The sequence below is a fragment of the Prenolepis imparis genome, unplaced genomic scaffold, assembly GCF_030444845.1.
Source record: "Prenolepis imparis isolate NDT839.2.m4 unplaced genomic scaffold, iyPreImpa1.0 SCAF_1, whole genome shotgun sequence".
NCBI lineage: Eukaryota > Metazoa > Arthropoda > Insecta > Hymenoptera > Formicidae > Prenolepis > Prenolepis imparis.
In genome coordinates, this window is record NW_028141159.1 from 1,095,595 (window position 1) to 1,113,257 (window position 17,663).

A 17,663-nucleotide genomic window follows, 5' to 3' on the forward strand; every position below is an offset into this window, starting at 1 on the left:
GTTCAGAAGGTGCAAAAAAAGAACCTTTTATTTATACTCCTTTAAATATCGCTTTGTTCTTGCAATTAAATCGGGAAAGGTATTAATTTGTGTCTACTTACCAGGCTGGAAATGAGTCGCACTCATCTCGAGAGGATTTCGAAATGAAAGTAAACGGCAAATTAAATCGTCGCATAAAACAAAAGAGAAATACTCTATACTCTTACATACATAATATACATTATATTTCCATGAAATATATATATAATATATATATATCGGTACACGTGTACATCCACCTTCGGGTACAATGCATAACATTTATTATTGTAGTATTTATACTTTATAATTCGTATGCATACATATAGGTAAGTAATGTGTTTAAAGTTTCAAGAGGCGGAGTACAGAGAAAATGTAGATTGCATGTCGTCTGTATCTATATTTATATGTATATACGAGTATATACCGTTAAGGTATGTGCTTTTAAATAAAATCGCCGTCACAGTTTAGATATACCACATATACATATTAATTATCTCTCTGCTGAGACGACTATACAATAATTCCTCTTGATCCTCATTTCCGCAATTGACCGAAAGAAATCTCTCCCCCGTTACACCGAATCTTAATTACCCTATCGATTATTCGCAATCATTCTCGACGGAGTGACGGTCAAGGAACACCGACGATCTGATTGGCGAAAGTGGCCGGAGAGATATCTCCAATCAGAGAGGCAGTAGTTCCCGTAATTTATATATAATATATGTATATATCATCTCATCGCTTACATTTTTCCTTGGAATCTCGTTTTCCGTCCCGTCCAGAAAGATTGCGAAGTTCCGTAGATACGAGAGAATCGTGTTTGCGATTCGCCGTGAAGAGAATCACATTTCTCGCATGTAAAGATAGTCGAGATTTTTCGTAGATTTTATTTATTCATAACGGGAGAGTCGAACTATATAGATTCTCTGTAGATAAACTCTTGAAGGATCGTCGTCGAAAAGGAGCAGCGTGACAAATAAAAACAATGTTACAATTCAAAAATACGTTTGACAACAATTTTGTATAAATATTTTGACATATGTATGTTAGCTCGAACGTATTTTTTCAATACTTTATTTGTATCTCGTTGAATTAAAAAATATATATTTCTTCAAGTTCAGAGCTCTAAGGGAAGATGTGGATGACAGAAACTTTTCTTTTCCAGTCAAAGTTCTTTCAAGGAAGAGTTGTCACAAAGTAAATGCAATTTCCAATTTTTTATCACATTTATATATATTTTACGAGTTACATATATTGTATATTAGGGATTGGATGGCGAAATTCGTGAGATTAATTATTTCAAAATTTATTTTGTTAACGTTAAGCGAAAATTGAAACCATAGATACAATATATTTTCATGGCTGTATTCTTCTTCGGGTATCTTATTCGAAAGACCAGATTGGATTGCAAGGAATGTTTGATCCTTTATTAAATACGTGCATTTGCCATTTTCTGCTCCGATTCGACGACGACTTTCGTTGATGAAAAATCCAAAAGCGGGAATTTAAGGAAGAGAATTTTTTTTATGAAATAAATAGCGAATATGATAAAAAAGAAATATATATAACGCCGAGAGTAAAACGTCATTTAATATGATAATTCTCACGAGAATCGCGATCTTCGTTAAGGATCGATTGCACCGCAGTTGGCCATCGCGAATTAATTATACTCTTCGCATTATCCACGCTGTAATTGGAGCTAAGATCTAAAAGGAAAAAAAATCGTTAAGCATTAACGATTTTTAATTAAATTATGATTGGCGCAACCGATCCTCGGATATTGAATATTGCGAGAGAGGTAGTATCGAGGGAGAGTCTGGCACTAGTATAGAAGATATCGCGGAAAAGCATGCAAATGGTTTTTCGAGAGTAACCTGCTCCAAGCAGGTCGCAATTCACACTTAATCGTGTTCATATGCGCGACTAAAAGGGATCTATAAGAAATCACATAAACGAAAAAAAGAATAGTCAAGCGTAATCATCGAGGCCTTCGTTCTAGTCGAGATTGATATAAATTGATATAAGCATCAATGTTGAAGACACATTAGAGAATTATTCCCACGGGACAGATATATATGTATATTTATCGGGTGGGGGTTAAATTGTACGGGAGGAACGTCCGAGTGTGCTCGCGAGGAGAAGAAGTAGGATATCGTCGTCCGGGATCATCTCCCGCGCAATAAAGAGGGAAGAGAAAGAAAGGAGAGAAAAGAAAGAAACGGGGAAACGCGAGACGCGTAGGAAGACTCGTCAGAGCGGCGGATAGGGAGGACAGGGCGGAGGAAGGATGAGGGTGTAAGGGTGGAGGAAGGGAGAGAAGGGGATAACGTATATTTAGCCCCATTTCTGGAAGAGACCCATCCGTTGACACTGGCAATTGGAGCCCCAGAGATTACAGCGGCAGCTGGAACTGTAGCAGCAGTCCTTCGGCCGGTGATCGCAGTTGCCGCCGCGTCTTATGCAAGCACGCCTAAACAAGTATATCAACGAGGTACGTCTACTCGAGATTAGGGAAATCGAGAGAATGCCATTTCGAGACATCGAGACATCGAGAAACATCGGGATAAGAAAGGGGAACTAGGAAACCGCAGCGTTCGGTGTTTGCGAATATTCATGTGCATTCATACATAGACACACACACACACACACACACATACCATACTTGGAAATAACGCAAAGTATACTATACATTCCGCGGACGGCGGAAAGATTTCTTTGGGGATCGCGCGAATGAAAGACTCTTATCTCGAGTTTCCGGATTTTCTTTCCGCACCTCTTTGTAATTCTCGACAGACGTCAAGATTTCGAACATCAGTAAGATTCACACACGCATTCTATTTTTTTTATATATACGCATAATAAGGGACTCACTCTATCAATGATAAATTATTTCGCGAGATTTTTTTACGAGAAAAGAAATTTATTCTGTAAACTCTTTTTATACATCGGCGTCTCCGTGAAAAGCATGCAATTTTTCGCAACCGGAAGGAAAAATTACGGGAAACGGGAAAGGGCTGTATGAGAGGAGAACTCGTTGAAGAGGGAAGATGAAACCGGGATTGACAAGTAAGATAATCCACTCACTTTTGCGCCGCTCGCATCAGATTCTCCAAAGCGTTGTCTGTATAATCCGAGGAGTCGCCACCTTGGAAATCGCCTGCGTCTTCTGCAAAAGTAAAAAAACGCCAACGATCCACTTTAATAATACGATCTACATATATACTTCACTCTGCTCTACCAAGTCGCGTCGGTTAATTAGAAAAAAAGAGACGTTATATTTTTTTACTTTACGCCAGACGCCGAATTCTTACAAAACCGGAGAAAAAAAGGAAGGGTAAAGGCCATCGGACACGAATTTCCGTAACCGTAAGCATAAGACGTAAGAATAAGCTCGAGAACCAATAAAAAACTAGCTTTGATCTAAATAATTCCGTAAGATCAGAAATAACCATAATCTTAACACGTAACATGAATTTCAGTCGGTTGAAATTTTTACGTACGAAGAATTGTATACATATATATATGAGTATTGCTACAAAAAGGTTATGGCACATCTCTATTCTTCTACACGATTTATGTTCATTGCATGACATGTGTATACATATATATCTGATTTATGTATAATTTGATATTTAATAATTTTAAGGCTCCTGGGTGCTCACCGCGGCCATATTGGATTGTGACGTCAGAGGCGAGAAAGCACACGCTAAAAATTCTTAGATGCCATTTTTTAATGAAAAGATATTTCGATTAAATAGCACTTCAGATGGCTTTAGCACACTCTTAAAAAACCCCGAAAACTATCCTTTTCCCTTTATAATCAATCAACATCTGTAAAATGATCGAGATATCAGACTTTGACATGCGGAATGACTGCGCATGTGCAAAGACCAGACGGACTGGGCTTCATAATATTACATTTTACAGCTGTCGAGGGGAAAGGATTATAAAGGGGAAAGGATAGTTTTCGGGGTTTTTTAAGAGTGTGCTAAAGCCATCTGAAGTGCTGTTTCATCGAAATATTTTTTTATTTTGAAATGGCATCTAAGAAATTTTTGCGTGTGTTTTCTCGCCTCTGACGTCACGATTTCGACATGGTCGGCAAGGAGCCAGGAGCTTAAAATTATTAAAGAATATTAATATGTAATATATATAAATATATACACATATTTTAGACATAAAATAATTCTTACGTTACTTCTTATGCTTACGGTTACGGAAATTCGTGTGCGATGGCCTTGAGAGTAATCTTGAAAATCCTTTGCGGATGGAAAACGAGACTCGCGCATAAATTCGCACGCGAGCTTATGTTAGATCCAAGGCTTATGTATACGAATTTCGATCCGTCACCTTAAAGGGCACATCTTCAAGAGATGGAGGAAGAACAAAAATGAAAGAACGTTTTATATGCACTCTATAAAAACAATATCAATAATGAAGACCTCGTAATTTACGTTTCTTTGACTCGCTGTTTGATCGCTGGAGCAAATATCTTGTCTTCGTCTTTTGTCTTGACGAAGATAAATTTGCCTTATCGGACGGAATAGTCGATATTCTAGAAATGCGTCAAAATTATAAAAAGTAGAGAATATCTTTACCGTAAATTTCTTCGGAAAGATATATTTTATTTTTTAGTAACTACTTTTTTATTTTTCAAAAATGTCGAGAGCTATTTATTCGCTGAAAAATACATTTTTGTATTCCTCTCATATATGTATTCTTTACACTTTCTGATAAAAAAAATCCATAAAGACTGAAAATATTCCCATTATACATATAAAATATACAAAAACTAATTGCAAGATGTATGATAATCGAGGGAATCATATTTAATATTCTCATTGTTTCATTTTTATTATTGCGGTTTATGACTTCGCAATTCCGTCTGAAAGAACATTAGGTCTAATGGTCCATTAAGATTATTGTGGCAAATATCGTTATGTGTGTCTGGAATTTACACGAAAAGATCCTTCCCACGAGGAGGTGAAAGAGAACGTGACAAATAAAATGAAATATAGTCCATTTGAGAAACTTTATATTTTTTTTCTCTACTAATGAAATTGACGTAACACCGTATTATTCATCACAAACTCGTCTTTTTTTTATTCATTAAAATGAAATTGAAAATTTATATAAGAAAGTGATGCATAGAGTAAAATAAAAAAAGAAATAAAAGAGACAAGTTAAAATATATAAAAAAATATTTTTGCCAAAGAAATAATTTTGCATATACAATATTATACATCTTTATATATATACATATATATATATATATATATATATATATATATACCTATTTTCACTTTATGAATTTTCGCTTGCTTTGTGCAATATTAGCCCTTGTTTTTATTAAATTCCTGCAACTCTATATTTCATAATACAAATGCCTCAAATATTTCTCACCTTTTGATATTTTCTGAATTTTTTATCGCGGCTTGATAGAATAAGTGCAGTGAGAAACGATTAAATTGCGATCTTATTATCGCACGGCAATAGAAGAGAGATGAAAGAACGGAAATCGGGTAAAAAGTGATAAGCGATCGATTGCGAATTCATTAATCGTGGTAAGATAATCTCGATAAGAGTAGCTCTCTCTCTCTTTCACTCTCTTTCTCTGCCTTTCTCCCTTATTTCAATACAGACTTTCCCATCTGGAGGATTAAGATATTAATCCGATAGTATTACTTTTTCTCCTTTCCTTTCTCGTTGCTGTTGCATTTCCATCCCTTTTACGCGAATACTCCAGGGATGTCGCCAATGTTTCAATATTTCTATTGTGTACCGTAGCAGAAAATTGCGAAATTATTCGCGCTCAGAGTCAACAACAAGGTCATCTTTTTAGCAACTTCTAACAAGAGAGAACCTCACGTAAATACTATTTTCGCAGTAGAGACTGGTTTTGTAAACTAATATTGCCTTTATCTTTTATTAAAATAATTTTTTATCAAAAGAAATTTGTAATTATTTATACTTGTAATATATTTCTTTTAACGTTTTAGAGAAAGAGAGAGAACCACACTTTAAAAAATGTCTAAGTTTATTGAATTTTGAATTATAAAAAATACCACCATACACGTACATACACACACATTGTAACTCATATTAAATCGTGTTAGTATGCAGGATTAATATACAAAATGTTATAAATTCGTCACAAATTTCACAAAGATTGTTACTTTTCCTACAAACACGCTTTTTCACTAAAAAACACGTCTTGCTCTTTCTATGTCGTATCTCTTGACGGTTACTATAAAGTCGTATATTACTTCGTGGGGGTTCGCGAGATAATAAAATGTGACGAAACGACAGTAAAATTTTCATTTTATCGTTTCGTAGAGAAAGACCCGCATCTTTATCGTCCAGGAGGAGCAGCACGTAACTTGTATTTTGCGACACGTAATAATCCAATTATTATACGTCATTTCGGGAAGTCATTCCGCGCGACTTGTTGACTTCGGTGTATAAAATATATAAACAAGACCCTTCCCCGAGAGACACTTGGAACAACATTCGCAATGTTCGATCTAAGCATACAATATAATCGAGATAACAATGGAAAATACAAGTAATTAATTAAAACAACCGGCAACATCTAATGCAAGAGTTGATGTAACGAATGACGAGGAAAATGAAAAAACTTTCCGGTTACGAGATATCGAAAGATCGATAAACAATTGCAGTGTCTTCAGACGGGAAGCCCCCGAAAAGCAATCAAACTGCTTGTAATGAAATCATCGAGACCGATGTCCGTCCCGGAAACTGATTACAGTTTCATTAACACCGAACAATTCTTGCACAATCATCATGATTTTCCACATTCCAAATGTTTCGTTTTGCCGAAGATAAGAATAGCGCCGTGTGTATTTTATTAATCAAATATTTAATCATCGACGTAATTAAATTGTGCTATCTAAATGATATATAAAAAAAATCAATCTTAATTTTTTTTACAAATATAGGCAACGTAGACGAAATGTAACAATTAAAATGAACGATAAAGCACAAAGGAAAATATAATCGCTAAATCTCTCTACAGTCGTATTAATGGGAGAATTTTTTTTCGTAGCACACAAAAGACATCTCTCGACTTTTATTATGAAAGAAGAAAAGAGCTCTTTAATATTATAAATCACAGTGAAAAGGGAGGATGTGTGCGAGTGGAACTCGAACATAGTAGCTGCGTAAATTCACGAGAACTATTTCAATGAGAACTGGTAAGTTTATACCCCCTACTTTGTCAGTCTACTTTGCTCTTTAAAGCACTAAACCGAGTTAGTACAGAGCTAAAAAAGTTCTTGTTAAGAGATATAGCTAACATAAATTTATATATCTGTACTCGCATTCGCCGATCGGCCCTTCTCTCTTTTCTCTCTTCGTCGTTTTCTCGCTCCACCTTATAAAATAAATTCTCTAAACGAAGTTATCTCGACGCTAAAGGAAAACTAAATTTACTCGCTTACTTTGTTTTTAATTTCCGTAAAGTGCGATAATCACGAGTAAGAGCAAATATTGCAGATTGCGTGTCGCTTTTGCCAGATTGCTGCTTTCAAGTGGAAGCCAAACGTGGCGGCTTTAACACGTTTCCGTAATTCGATTCGTCCGATCATGCATAGACCTGCGTCACTTGCACTAGGCACTCTCGTGTGTCGAGAGTTTCTCCATAAAAAAATGCGCTTCTCGTCTCGTTCTCGACTTGAGATACTTTTACGCGTTTTTTAAATAAGTTTAACGAATCTATGTTGATTGTATTAGTGTTCCTCGCTTAATTCACAACATTATAATCATATAATTATTTTTATTCCGATAAACGCAAAACTTTTGGCTCTCGTTGTCAGCGTGATTGTGAAAAAAAATTACGAGTAACGAGATTACAAGATTGAAGGAATCTCGAGATTATTGTTACGCAGACGTGCTAAATATTAAAGTTTTAACGTTCGCCAAGTTTCTGGTCGATTAATTTCGAAATTTTCAAATTAGAACCAATCAAAAAGTTTTCAATGCGGACGCAACTTCGGAGTAACTTGTATATTTTCGAAGAACTTATCGGTAACTCTCTTTCATCGCGATGTAATTCAAGGAAGAATTAATTTCGAAGAAGAGACAAACAGGATCACTTTTTATCAAGTATGTATTCAACAAGACTTTGGAGCAATCTCGCGACACTAAACAGAACGGATATTTGTTTCTCAGTGAAACTTTTCTGTGAGATGATGCATTTTAATTGGAAAACTTCACTCGAATAAAGTTTCGCTTCGCATATTATGCTTTAATGTCAAGTAAGAATAATGCACATATAGATATGTTTATAAACAAGTTTTGTAGAAAAGTTTTTATAAACAATATATAATTAAAAATAGATATGTTTTAGACTAAGTTTGATATTCCAGAAGATGCAAAAAAAGTTCAACTTGACTATGTTTTCAATATACATATACATATTTTTCAAAAGAGTTATATAAACACATGTAATAAATTGTTGCAAAAAAATTATTTAGACCTAAAAAATAAAACGCACTGTAAAAATTCGTTTAGTCTCAATTTGTTTATTTTCTATTATCTGTAAGGCATTAGTTTTATTTTTTTTGTGCAATATATGGACAATGTTAACAATTTAAAAATAATAAAGGAAAAGTTTCTCTCTTAAAAATACAATATATTTCACATCAAAGAAAACATGCTGTTTATCCTACGCTCAGCATGGGAGTAAAAAATCTAAAAATAAATGAAAGAAAATGTTTATGCAAGAATAAATTCTTCTACAAAAAGGAATATTAAAAAACTATCATTTAATTATATCAGAGTCGTTAAATAAAAAATTAAACCAGCCAATTTTCAACATTTCCATTTTGCACAACTCGTTAATTATTGCTCGCTACGAAAAGAGATTCATATAACGTAATATAATGGAAAAAGCGACAATTTCCCATGCAAAAATAAATCGAAAATCATACATCGTTGAATTTGTCTCGATGACTATTAATACAATATACATAAATATAAAAGTATAAACGTTTTATTTATTAAAACAATTTAAAATAAATTAAAGTGATTGAGAAAGTTATATAAATTCTCTCTTTGTTAAAAAAGAGAGACTATTGTATATTTTTTATATATATTTCAATAGCTACTGATGAGATAAATCCGATGATGTATGATACATATTATAGATCGTTAGAAATCATTCAAATTACAAAGAAAACGATCAAGATTTCCCCTTTTAAAATTAATTTTTTCGAAAGTAAAACTTTGCACGAAAACAACTTTATTCGATATTTTTAATTTATTTTCACCACACCCTCCTTTTTGGTTGTACCAAGTTTCTCGAAGCTCTTTCTAATTATATTATGTGCAACATACGCAAAATGGGTCATGCAATATTTGCATCATGTTATCCATGAATATATAATTTCTTATCCGTATAATTCACATAGAAATTAATTAATCCGAACGTATTTATACACATACAGACAACGCAAATCTCTCAAAAACCGTCGTAAAGCTATCTCTGAAAGAGATGTCTTTTTAACATTCTCTCGCGACATTTTTTCCGTAATACATTCTTCACAATGTCCTTGGAATTTTTGCGTTGTCCTCGGATCAATTTGTTCAGGATTAAATAACGCGCGATGATAAAGGAGAGAATCGTAGGATGAAAACTCACCACCGTCGTCGAAGTAAGGACTGGCGAAGCCTCTGTCGGCCAGGACGACCAACAGAAGGGACAACCACAATAACCAGGATCTCATATCGCCTTATGCCGGATGCGGTCGCTCGGGGTCGTCACGGTTCGCGCTCACGAAAATCCGTGAAAGAGAAAGAGAGCGAGAGAAAAAAAATGACAGTAGGGAGAGAAAGAAAGAACAAGAGATGTAAAGCAAAGTGTCCCGACTCGTTCCCGCTCGTCTCTTCCGCTCTCGTTTCGTGCAAGGAATCTCACCCTCGGCTGACCGGCACCGGGTACTGGGGTGCGAGTGAGGGTTCCACCGCGATCGTGATGCTTATATAGACGCGGAGGGAGGCGTGGCGATGCGCCCCCACGAGAAGCGGAGCTCGCGAGCGGATCGCGCGCGCCAAGTTGTCCGCCACGCGCGCTCTAGTGCGCGTCGTCTGATCGTGCGGTGCAGGAGCACCCCTTGAGTCTATCCGAGGGATGAAGATCCTTTCTCGGCTGCCGTTCGCCGCTACGTATCAGCCTCGTATTCTCGGAGAGGAGCAACTGGTTGCGAAGCAACTGGTACTTGTTAGACTCTATTTCTTTTACTCTTCTGTCCGTCTATTTGTTCTTATTTTATCTCCGTTCCGACCTCGAAACCTTTAAAACTGTCCGAGGCTGCAAAGAGTTCAAATGTCAGAGGTATATATAGTTTGTTGCAAGGCGAGATACACAAATTTGACGCGAAAAAAGTTGAGGAGCAATTGTGCAAAGGAGAAGCAGATGTTGTACGTTTCAGTGATATAAATGCGAATTATATGTAAATTATTATATAGGAAAATATATTAGGAAACTGTATTCTGCTTTATCAAAGTTCTACTCTATTTTATATTAGTTCAGCTGAATAAAGTGACTTATATCGAAATTAAAAACAGGGTAAACTCTTACTGATATTGAACCGAGCATTTGGCAATACAGAAAAATTAGTTTCTTTTTTTAAAAGAAAGTCGCATTTGATTTATATTTTTAATGATATAAAACACGAACACACACTCTGCTCTCACATAATGAATCTCTGAATATAAAATACTTACTTGAGATGTTTCGGCCGTTTTAGTGTCAGGAATGAATCAATATATACGTGTCTTCCCGTGTAATAAAAGGATAATTAGTTCAATTTGCTCGTCCTTGATACGTAATCTCGCAAATCTCCGTAATTTGTTAATTCGATTCGTTGGTGAATATGCGGAATTAATAAAAATTTGTTTACCACACTCGTAACCCTTCTCGTTTGCTCGAGTCTCCGACAGAGATGATTGCGCAAATCAGAGAGTACACAGGGAGAATTTTCTCTTAGAATTTATCCTGAAAATCATGGTAAATGTGGGACAATATGGTATGGAAAGAATTTTATGAGAATTTCTCTGATTAATATTTATCACAATAAAAAAAAAATATGTTTGATTAATTTTATTAAAAGTATAGTAAAATTTACTAAAAGTATGGTAAAATTAATCAAACATATTTTTAAAATTCTTTCCATACCATATTGTCCCACGATTACAATGATTTTCAGGATAAATTCTAAGAGAAAATTCTCTCTGTATATTGTTATGCACAGAATCCGAATCTTAAATATATTCACTTGAGATCAAAACTTGTACGGAGCATAAAGAACTTATATGGTTAAAGAGATATAGATAGATTCCTCACAGAAATCACCTTGAAATTCAAAATTGAGTTTTTCTTTTTCCGACATGTTCCATTCTGCATAGTGATTTTAAATCAAATCGTATTATCATGAATCTTGCAATGTTCAAAGCAAACTTTGATGGATTTTATTACGACCCTAATAGATCTCTTTTCATCGCCCTTTTTATCTTTGACATTTTTCGCAATATTTTGTAAATATTTTTAAATATATATAATTCTGTCAAATAAAAATTCTATTTTATTAAAATTTAAAATATACTTACATTTTAAATAAAAAAATAACGTTGTTTATTACATATTTGCTTTTTTTTATCAAATTTAATTCATGAAAGTCTCTAGATTGCTATAGGAGAAGTTTTTTTTTTCAACTTGCCTATAATTTAGCTTATGATTAGCGCCTCGATATTTTTTTATTACAATAATATTTTGTTCCAATTAATCAATGGCGAATAACTATATAGTACATATGTGCGTATGACGTTTAATTGTTTTTACACGCGCGGGAAATTTCATTGCGGGGGTGCAAAATAATGGAAATGTTGATTTCTCGTTAACGGCGCTCAAGAGAGTTATCGTGAACGTTACGTTGTTAGTAGCATTTGGCATTGTTTGGCTGGAATGCGCAATTTAGTTTATTCACACGGCGGTACAGTTTCCGAGCGTGCCACCGCATCAGCTGTAACAGACGTGAATCGTTGTGGCGAGGCTCTCGAGAGCTCCGCGAAAGCCTGAACAGAGGAAAACTCCATGCTTTCTGTGCGTTGCATGACGGCCGAAAGCATAAATTAAACCGAGATTCAAGTTTGTATTTGTTGCGAGTAGTTTCTGTGCGAATTTACAGGATAAATGTGATGAAATATATGTGCGAAGAAATTGCGGAGAAATTAATTTCAGAGTTATTACAAAGTGTCAGTAATTTTCATAAATAATATTAAAATAAGGGAAAAATTGCATACCAATGTCGAGAGAATATCATACATGTCATTGCATTGTATTTTTTCTTCATGTAGAGAGAAAGAGAGAAAATTAAATGTTTAATATAACGAATTATGTTGTATCGTATTATATATTTGTTTTCAATTTTTGTTTACATTTCGGTAATACAAATACGAAATATATAAATTGTAAATTATTACACGCGTTTTCTCCTGACTTTTTTTTTAACACTCGTGCTTTAGTATCTCAAATTTCCGCTCTTCTATCTTATATTTTTTTAAGAATAAAAAAAAATAATTATTCTCTCCTAGAGATCTGCAACAGCGATATAATTTTAAACTCGCTGTCGAGTATTCGTCTCTTTGATGCTAATAAGTTTCTGAATTACATTCAGAAAGTTCGGGGCGCGAGAGTTATACAGAAGACAGAAGTGTGTAGCTTAAATCAACGTACGGGAAATATATAATGAAATGACCGCGTTGGACAATATCCATTATTCAGAACCTGACTTTGATCGCTTAGCCATGAACAGTGGCCGCAAAGGCGATTGTGAACTTCCGACGTTTACTTAAGGGCAATACGCAATTCCGGTTTGTCACCAAAGTGCTTAGGAGTCAGCAATTAATCGAACATGTTTCGAGATTAACGTCTTGTTCTAATATCGAGAATATTCGCAATATTATTTGCAACGTTAGATAAATCTCAATATAAGCGCTTGCATCGTTGATATAAAACAAAAAATAAATAAATAAATACAAAGGATTATTAAATTACATAAAATATAAAACTAACTCAATTCAAATGTAAATTAATTGCGCTCATAAAAATTTAATTGTGCAAAGTGTATCATTTCTATTTAAATCGAGTAAACTATTTAATTATTTCTGAAAATGCCACAGTGCTCATATATTTAACTTTGCTACATTTAACAAAGATATTTTAATATGAATAAATAATAAAAATTAATTTACAATACTTACCAGTAAATCGGCATTGAAGAAATTTATTGGGATTAGTTTTCACTCGTACTCTGCTTTAATAAATGTACTACACATCCTTTTCTTGATTTTTCACTCGAGATAGACATCGAATCTATTGCAAAATTAAAGTCGGCGGTTTCGCTTCATGTCGCAATCTCATTAATAAAAGCTTGCCTGCTAATGGCAACAAAGTTCCGCGTATGAAAAAGCGAGCCAAAGGTAGATGTGCAATTTAACTAACAGATGGATAGAATGACGATGAAGCGGAAGGATTTCCCATCGTGGGTGTCAGAGAAATTGAAGATAACGTCGAGATGGAATAAGCTACTAAATTTCGCCGGTTTGTGGGTGTTTTGCGAAGAGAAGACCCTCCAATGCAACTTGCTTACAAAAGTACAATGTGTCCTTTTATCACGTTCGGGGTATCGGATATAAATTGTATTTATATCTCGCTTAATACATTCATGTTCGCAATTTTCTTCTATGTCTCTCGCAGTTGCATTACGAAGCTATCGTAAATTCTCTTATTTATTGATATCTCCTAAATATCCCGCCTGATCCCATATACATTGTATTTCGTGACGAAAAGTAGTTTGCTCTCCTTTATTGAGGATTTGCACATTTATTTATCGAGTTACCGATTCTATTTTTTCGATAAAAAAAATGAAATTTCTATAAAATTACAATGATTTATTTTTTAACTTTATTAGCGATTGTTAAATAATACATAGATCGGGATTATTATCAGTATGCATGTGTATAAAATGATTTTCACCCAAGTAATTTTGCGTTGAAAAATATGTCACTTTGCATTTAAAAAAATCCTATATATCTCGAGAATAAATTCTAATATTAAAAAACAATCAAAATCAATCGTGTATTTTCATCGCAAAAAAATATATCATTATAACGGAAAATTATCAAATGATATCTCTCTTCTCGTCTACTATTTGATTTATATTTTGTATTAAAAAAATCAATACATATTATTAATACATTTATTAATATCGCTGTAGAAATAAAAAAGTAGGGAAAGATCAGTATTCGTTAAAATGATAAAATAATATAATAAAATATAATAAAAAGGCGAGATATAGTAAAATAAATCTTTTATTAATTTTTGCTCGTATAAAGACGATATCGCGATTTCTTTGCTTCTCGTCATTCCCTTAGGTGAAATAGGTATCGAATACGAGAAAGAGGCGCGATATTGATTTACGGATAACATCCTGTTATATGAAAAAAAAATACAAAGTATCATACAAAAATGAGATACACCAGTCTGCTAAAATTTTCGATAACGATGCCGGATATCCTTTAAGCGTCTTACCTATACAATCCTGAAAAAAAAACGAGCAAAAAGAAGAAATAAAAAAACATGTTCGTATCAAGATGGGTGCACCTATCTAACTAGGAAATCCGATGTCGCGTCCTAATTGGCGTTTATGGTACACGAGGGTGTCATGCGTCAGCCGGTATTATACATCCCCTATATAATGAGTTACCAGAGATCTCGGAGAGACTTCGTTATACGAGCAACGCAGACGGGGTCTAACAATAAGCCTTATGTGTCGCGGGACGATTAGTGGTACCACGATCTGGCTTTTCGGCGAGAGAAATTAAACGCGGAGAGTCCATTAATTGACATTACATGGCATTAACACAGTCGCGTTTGACACATTGTTGCTAAATTTAGATCTAATAATCTCCATAATCGAGAATCAATAGTAAATATACCCTTAACTCGAAATTATAATCTATATTTCAGCAAAGACGATAAATCTTTTTTATAAAGACATTAGTAAGCTTTTTAATTTTTGTCTGCAACAACTTGTCATTTAAAAGAATTTATATATCGCAAGTTTTATAACATTTCTTTTTATACAAAGTGCATAGTCTAAAATCGTCTATAAAATATATTAGAATGTATATTGAAGACGCTCTCTTGAAGATTGAGTTTGGAATTGGTCAAATTCCAATCTTCAATCTTAATATATATAATCTAATATCGATTTTAAAAGTTTTCCAGTCTCTCAAACTATTAAGTTCTCAGTTTCATTTTGTTTGGCATCTACTTCTGGCTTAATAGTATCTCGAGTTTCAAGGATTTATTGTTAATAACAAATAATTTTCAAACTCTACAGCTTTAAAATAGAGAAGAACATAAGTACTTGATACTTATTGTGAAAGATTTGAATCTTGAAAATTGTGAAGCGAAAAATAACCGTATATTTGATCGTATTTTTTTTCATATGGACCTCTTGCGTAAAAAAAAAAAGAAAAAATGGGACTGTCATAAATAAAAATGTGCGTATCGCGTCACGAAGGACATCGCGTGTGCTGTCAATATTTACAAATAAATTGCGATGCTTGTCTGCGAAATTTCTCCGAGAAATGAGTTGCTCGAATTAACTCGCTGGAAATGATCGTAGAAATTGACGAGGACTCGCGTGATTTTGCGACGGTCTACAAGAAAGATTATCTGGGAAAGAAAGGTGAAAGGCCAATCGGATGCAAACCGTTACCCAAGTATCGATCACCTTTGAACATCTTGAACGAACCGTACAAGCAGTATCTGAATACACGACTAGAAAATCGATCGTTGCCCGAGAACGAACGAAGCGAGGATCCATTAGAACGGTTAAACAGGGTAAATATATAATTGTACGTAAAAGATCATATGCAGCTGCGTATATGATCGTGTAATCACGTACATCTTTCCCCGAAAATACAGATACGCGACAAGTTTCCTTATCTGAGAAACGTTCTGCCAGAAATCGTGCCGGATGAAAACGTGATAGAACGCGAGAAGAAAAAATCAATAAAAACTGTATATCAATTGGATTACTGGAGGGATTCTGGTATAAAGACTCCGTTAATTATAATAATTTTATCATCACACTAATGGCTGCTTATTTACAATTTTATACGAGATATCGTATGTCTCGATTATACTATATAAAATACCGCAAGTTGCAACAGAATTTTAATCTCTCTTTTAGTTTTTGTTTAGTTTCGTGTTTGATCTTTACGATGTTGCAATGTTGTGTCATTAAAATGAATACTTTGATCGCGATTAGATAGTGCTCGTGTAGACGCGACGTTACCGCAAGACTGGATTATACCAGAGACAATTCAGAAACGCGCATATCGAGATCCGTGGATAATCGCAACGCGAGACTTGATAAAGCCGCCAAAAATTGTCAAACCGCGCAACAACTTGGATCCTAATCCCAAGGAAAGAGAAATTCTTCGTGTAAAGTACGTAAAATACACCACGTAGAGAAACGTCCGATTAAGGCTCCTGGGTGCTCATCGCGGCCATATTGGATTGTGACGTCAGAGGCGAGAAAGCACACGCTAAAAATTCTTAGATGCCATTTTTTAATGAAAAGATATTTCGATTAAACAGCACTTCAGATGGCTTTAGCACACTCTTAAAAAACTCCGAAAACTATCCTTTTCCCTTTATAATCAATCAACATCTGTAAAATGATCGAGATATCAGACTTTGACATGCGGAATGACTGCGCATGTGCAAAGACCAGACGGACTGGGCTTCATAATATTACATTTTACAGCTGTTGATTGATTATAAAGGGAAAAGGATAGTTTTCGGGGTTTTTTAAGAGTGTGCTAAAGCCATCTGAAGTGCTGTTTCATCGAAATATTTTTTCATTTCGAAATGGCATCTAAGAAATTTTTGCGTGTGTTTTCTCGCCTCTGACGTCACGATTTCGACATGGTCGGCAAGGAGCCAGGAGCCTTAATATATTTAAAATATAGAAATATATTACTCTATTTTTCTGCAGAACTGGCAATTCCGAGTACGCTAATACAATCGGAATAACAGGGGAAAGAATTATGCTAGAAAGTCCCGCAGATATGAAAGAATGCATCGCATCGCAAGAGTTATTAAGGAATTCTGAAATAACCGAGTCGGAATGTTCACTTATATTGAAACAAAATTTAACTCTCCCGTCGAAAATATTCTAAGTCATTCTTTTAAATGATATAATTTTATAATTGAGACACAAGATATGCGTGTGTATACAAGATGTGTGTGTCGAGGTCATTAACAACTACAATAAATTATAGTGTATGCAAGTTGTTAAAAAAACAGAATTCATATTTTTATGCTTATATATAATAATTTCACTTGCAACTTCACTCTCAAGTTTTCAGTAAACCACTAATTATTTGCTAGGATTACTTTCAATTACAGCCGTACAAACTTTTCACATTTACATCAGTACACATGTCGCTGCATAAAGATATAGTTACATAGCTTACATTTTATTTTTATGTAATTATTTACATATTCGATAGAGCCGCTTTATACGAAATAATTATCCATAAGA

General features: G+C 34.4%; 2 protein-coding genes and 1 long non-coding RNA gene across 4 annotated transcripts in view; 2 read left to right on the top strand and 1 right to left on the bottom strand.

The window, feature by feature from the left end:
* Positions 1-202: 202 nt before the first annotated feature.
* LOC145941007 (xibalbin-1) lies at positions 203-10,008 on the bottom strand. 2 transcript variants are annotated; one of them, XM_083046755.1, is made up of 3 exons: positions 9,683-10,008; positions 3,106-3,187; positions 203-2,518 (listed from the first exon to the last, which is right to left on the bottom strand). In XM_083046755.1, the coding sequence occupies exons 1-3, from the start codon at positions 9,765-9,767 to the stop codon at positions 2,356-2,358; spliced, it is 330 nt and encodes a 109-aa protein (XP_082902881.1). In that variant the 5' UTR covers positions 9,768-10,008; the 3' UTR covers positions 203-2,355. The 2 variants fall into 2 exon arrangements, with proteins under 2 accessions (XP_082902881.1, XP_082902890.1); XM_083046764.1 differs by having other exon boundaries at positions 203-2,491; positions 9,683-10,007.
* Positions 10,009-10,140: 132 nt separating this feature from the next.
* Positions 10,141-17,663, top strand: part of LOC145941233 (uncharacterized) — a 179,505-nt gene continuing 171,982 nt past the window's right edge. Inside the window, exon 1 of the long non-coding RNA XR_014426143.1 lies at positions 10,141-10,255. This is a non-coding gene — a long non-coding RNA (uncharacterized LOC145941233). The remainder of the gene's footprint in view (positions 10,256-17,663) is intronic.
* On the top strand, positions 15,651-17,327 carry LOC145941238 (uncharacterized). Its single transcript, XM_083047237.1, has 4 exons — positions 15,651-15,952; positions 16,037-16,163; positions 16,383-16,563; positions 17,115-17,327. Exons 1-4 carry the CDS (start codon positions 15,725-15,727, stop codon positions 17,296-17,298), a joined length of 720 nt encoding a protein of 239 aa, XP_082903363.1. The 5' UTR covers positions 15,651-15,724; the 3' UTR covers positions 17,299-17,327.

Coding starts and splice junctions, on each gene's coding strand:
- LOC145941007 (XM_083046755.1), bottom strand. CDS start 9,767: ATGAGATCCTGGTTATTGTGGTTGTCCCTTCTGTTGGTCGTCCTGGCC. Junction 3,188..9,682: donor TCCTTACTTCGACGACGGTG/GTGAGTTTTCAT, acceptor TTACTTTTGCAG/AAGACGCAGGCGATTTCCAA. Junction 2,519..3,105: donor CTGATGCGAGCGGCGCAAAA/GTGAGTGGATTA, acceptor AATCTCGAGTAG/ACGTACCTCGTTGATATACT.
- LOC145941238 (XM_083047237.1), top strand. CDS start 15,725: ATGATCGTAGAAATTGACGAGGACTCGCGTGATTTTGCGACGGTCTAC. Junction 16,164..16,382: donor GGATTACTGGAGGGATTCTG/GTATAAAGACTC, acceptor GATCGCGATTAG/ATAGTGCTCGTGTAGACGCG. Junction 16,564..17,114: donor AGAGAAATTCTTCGTGTAAA/GTACGTAAAATA, acceptor ATTTTTCTGCAG/AACTGGCAATTCCGAGTACG.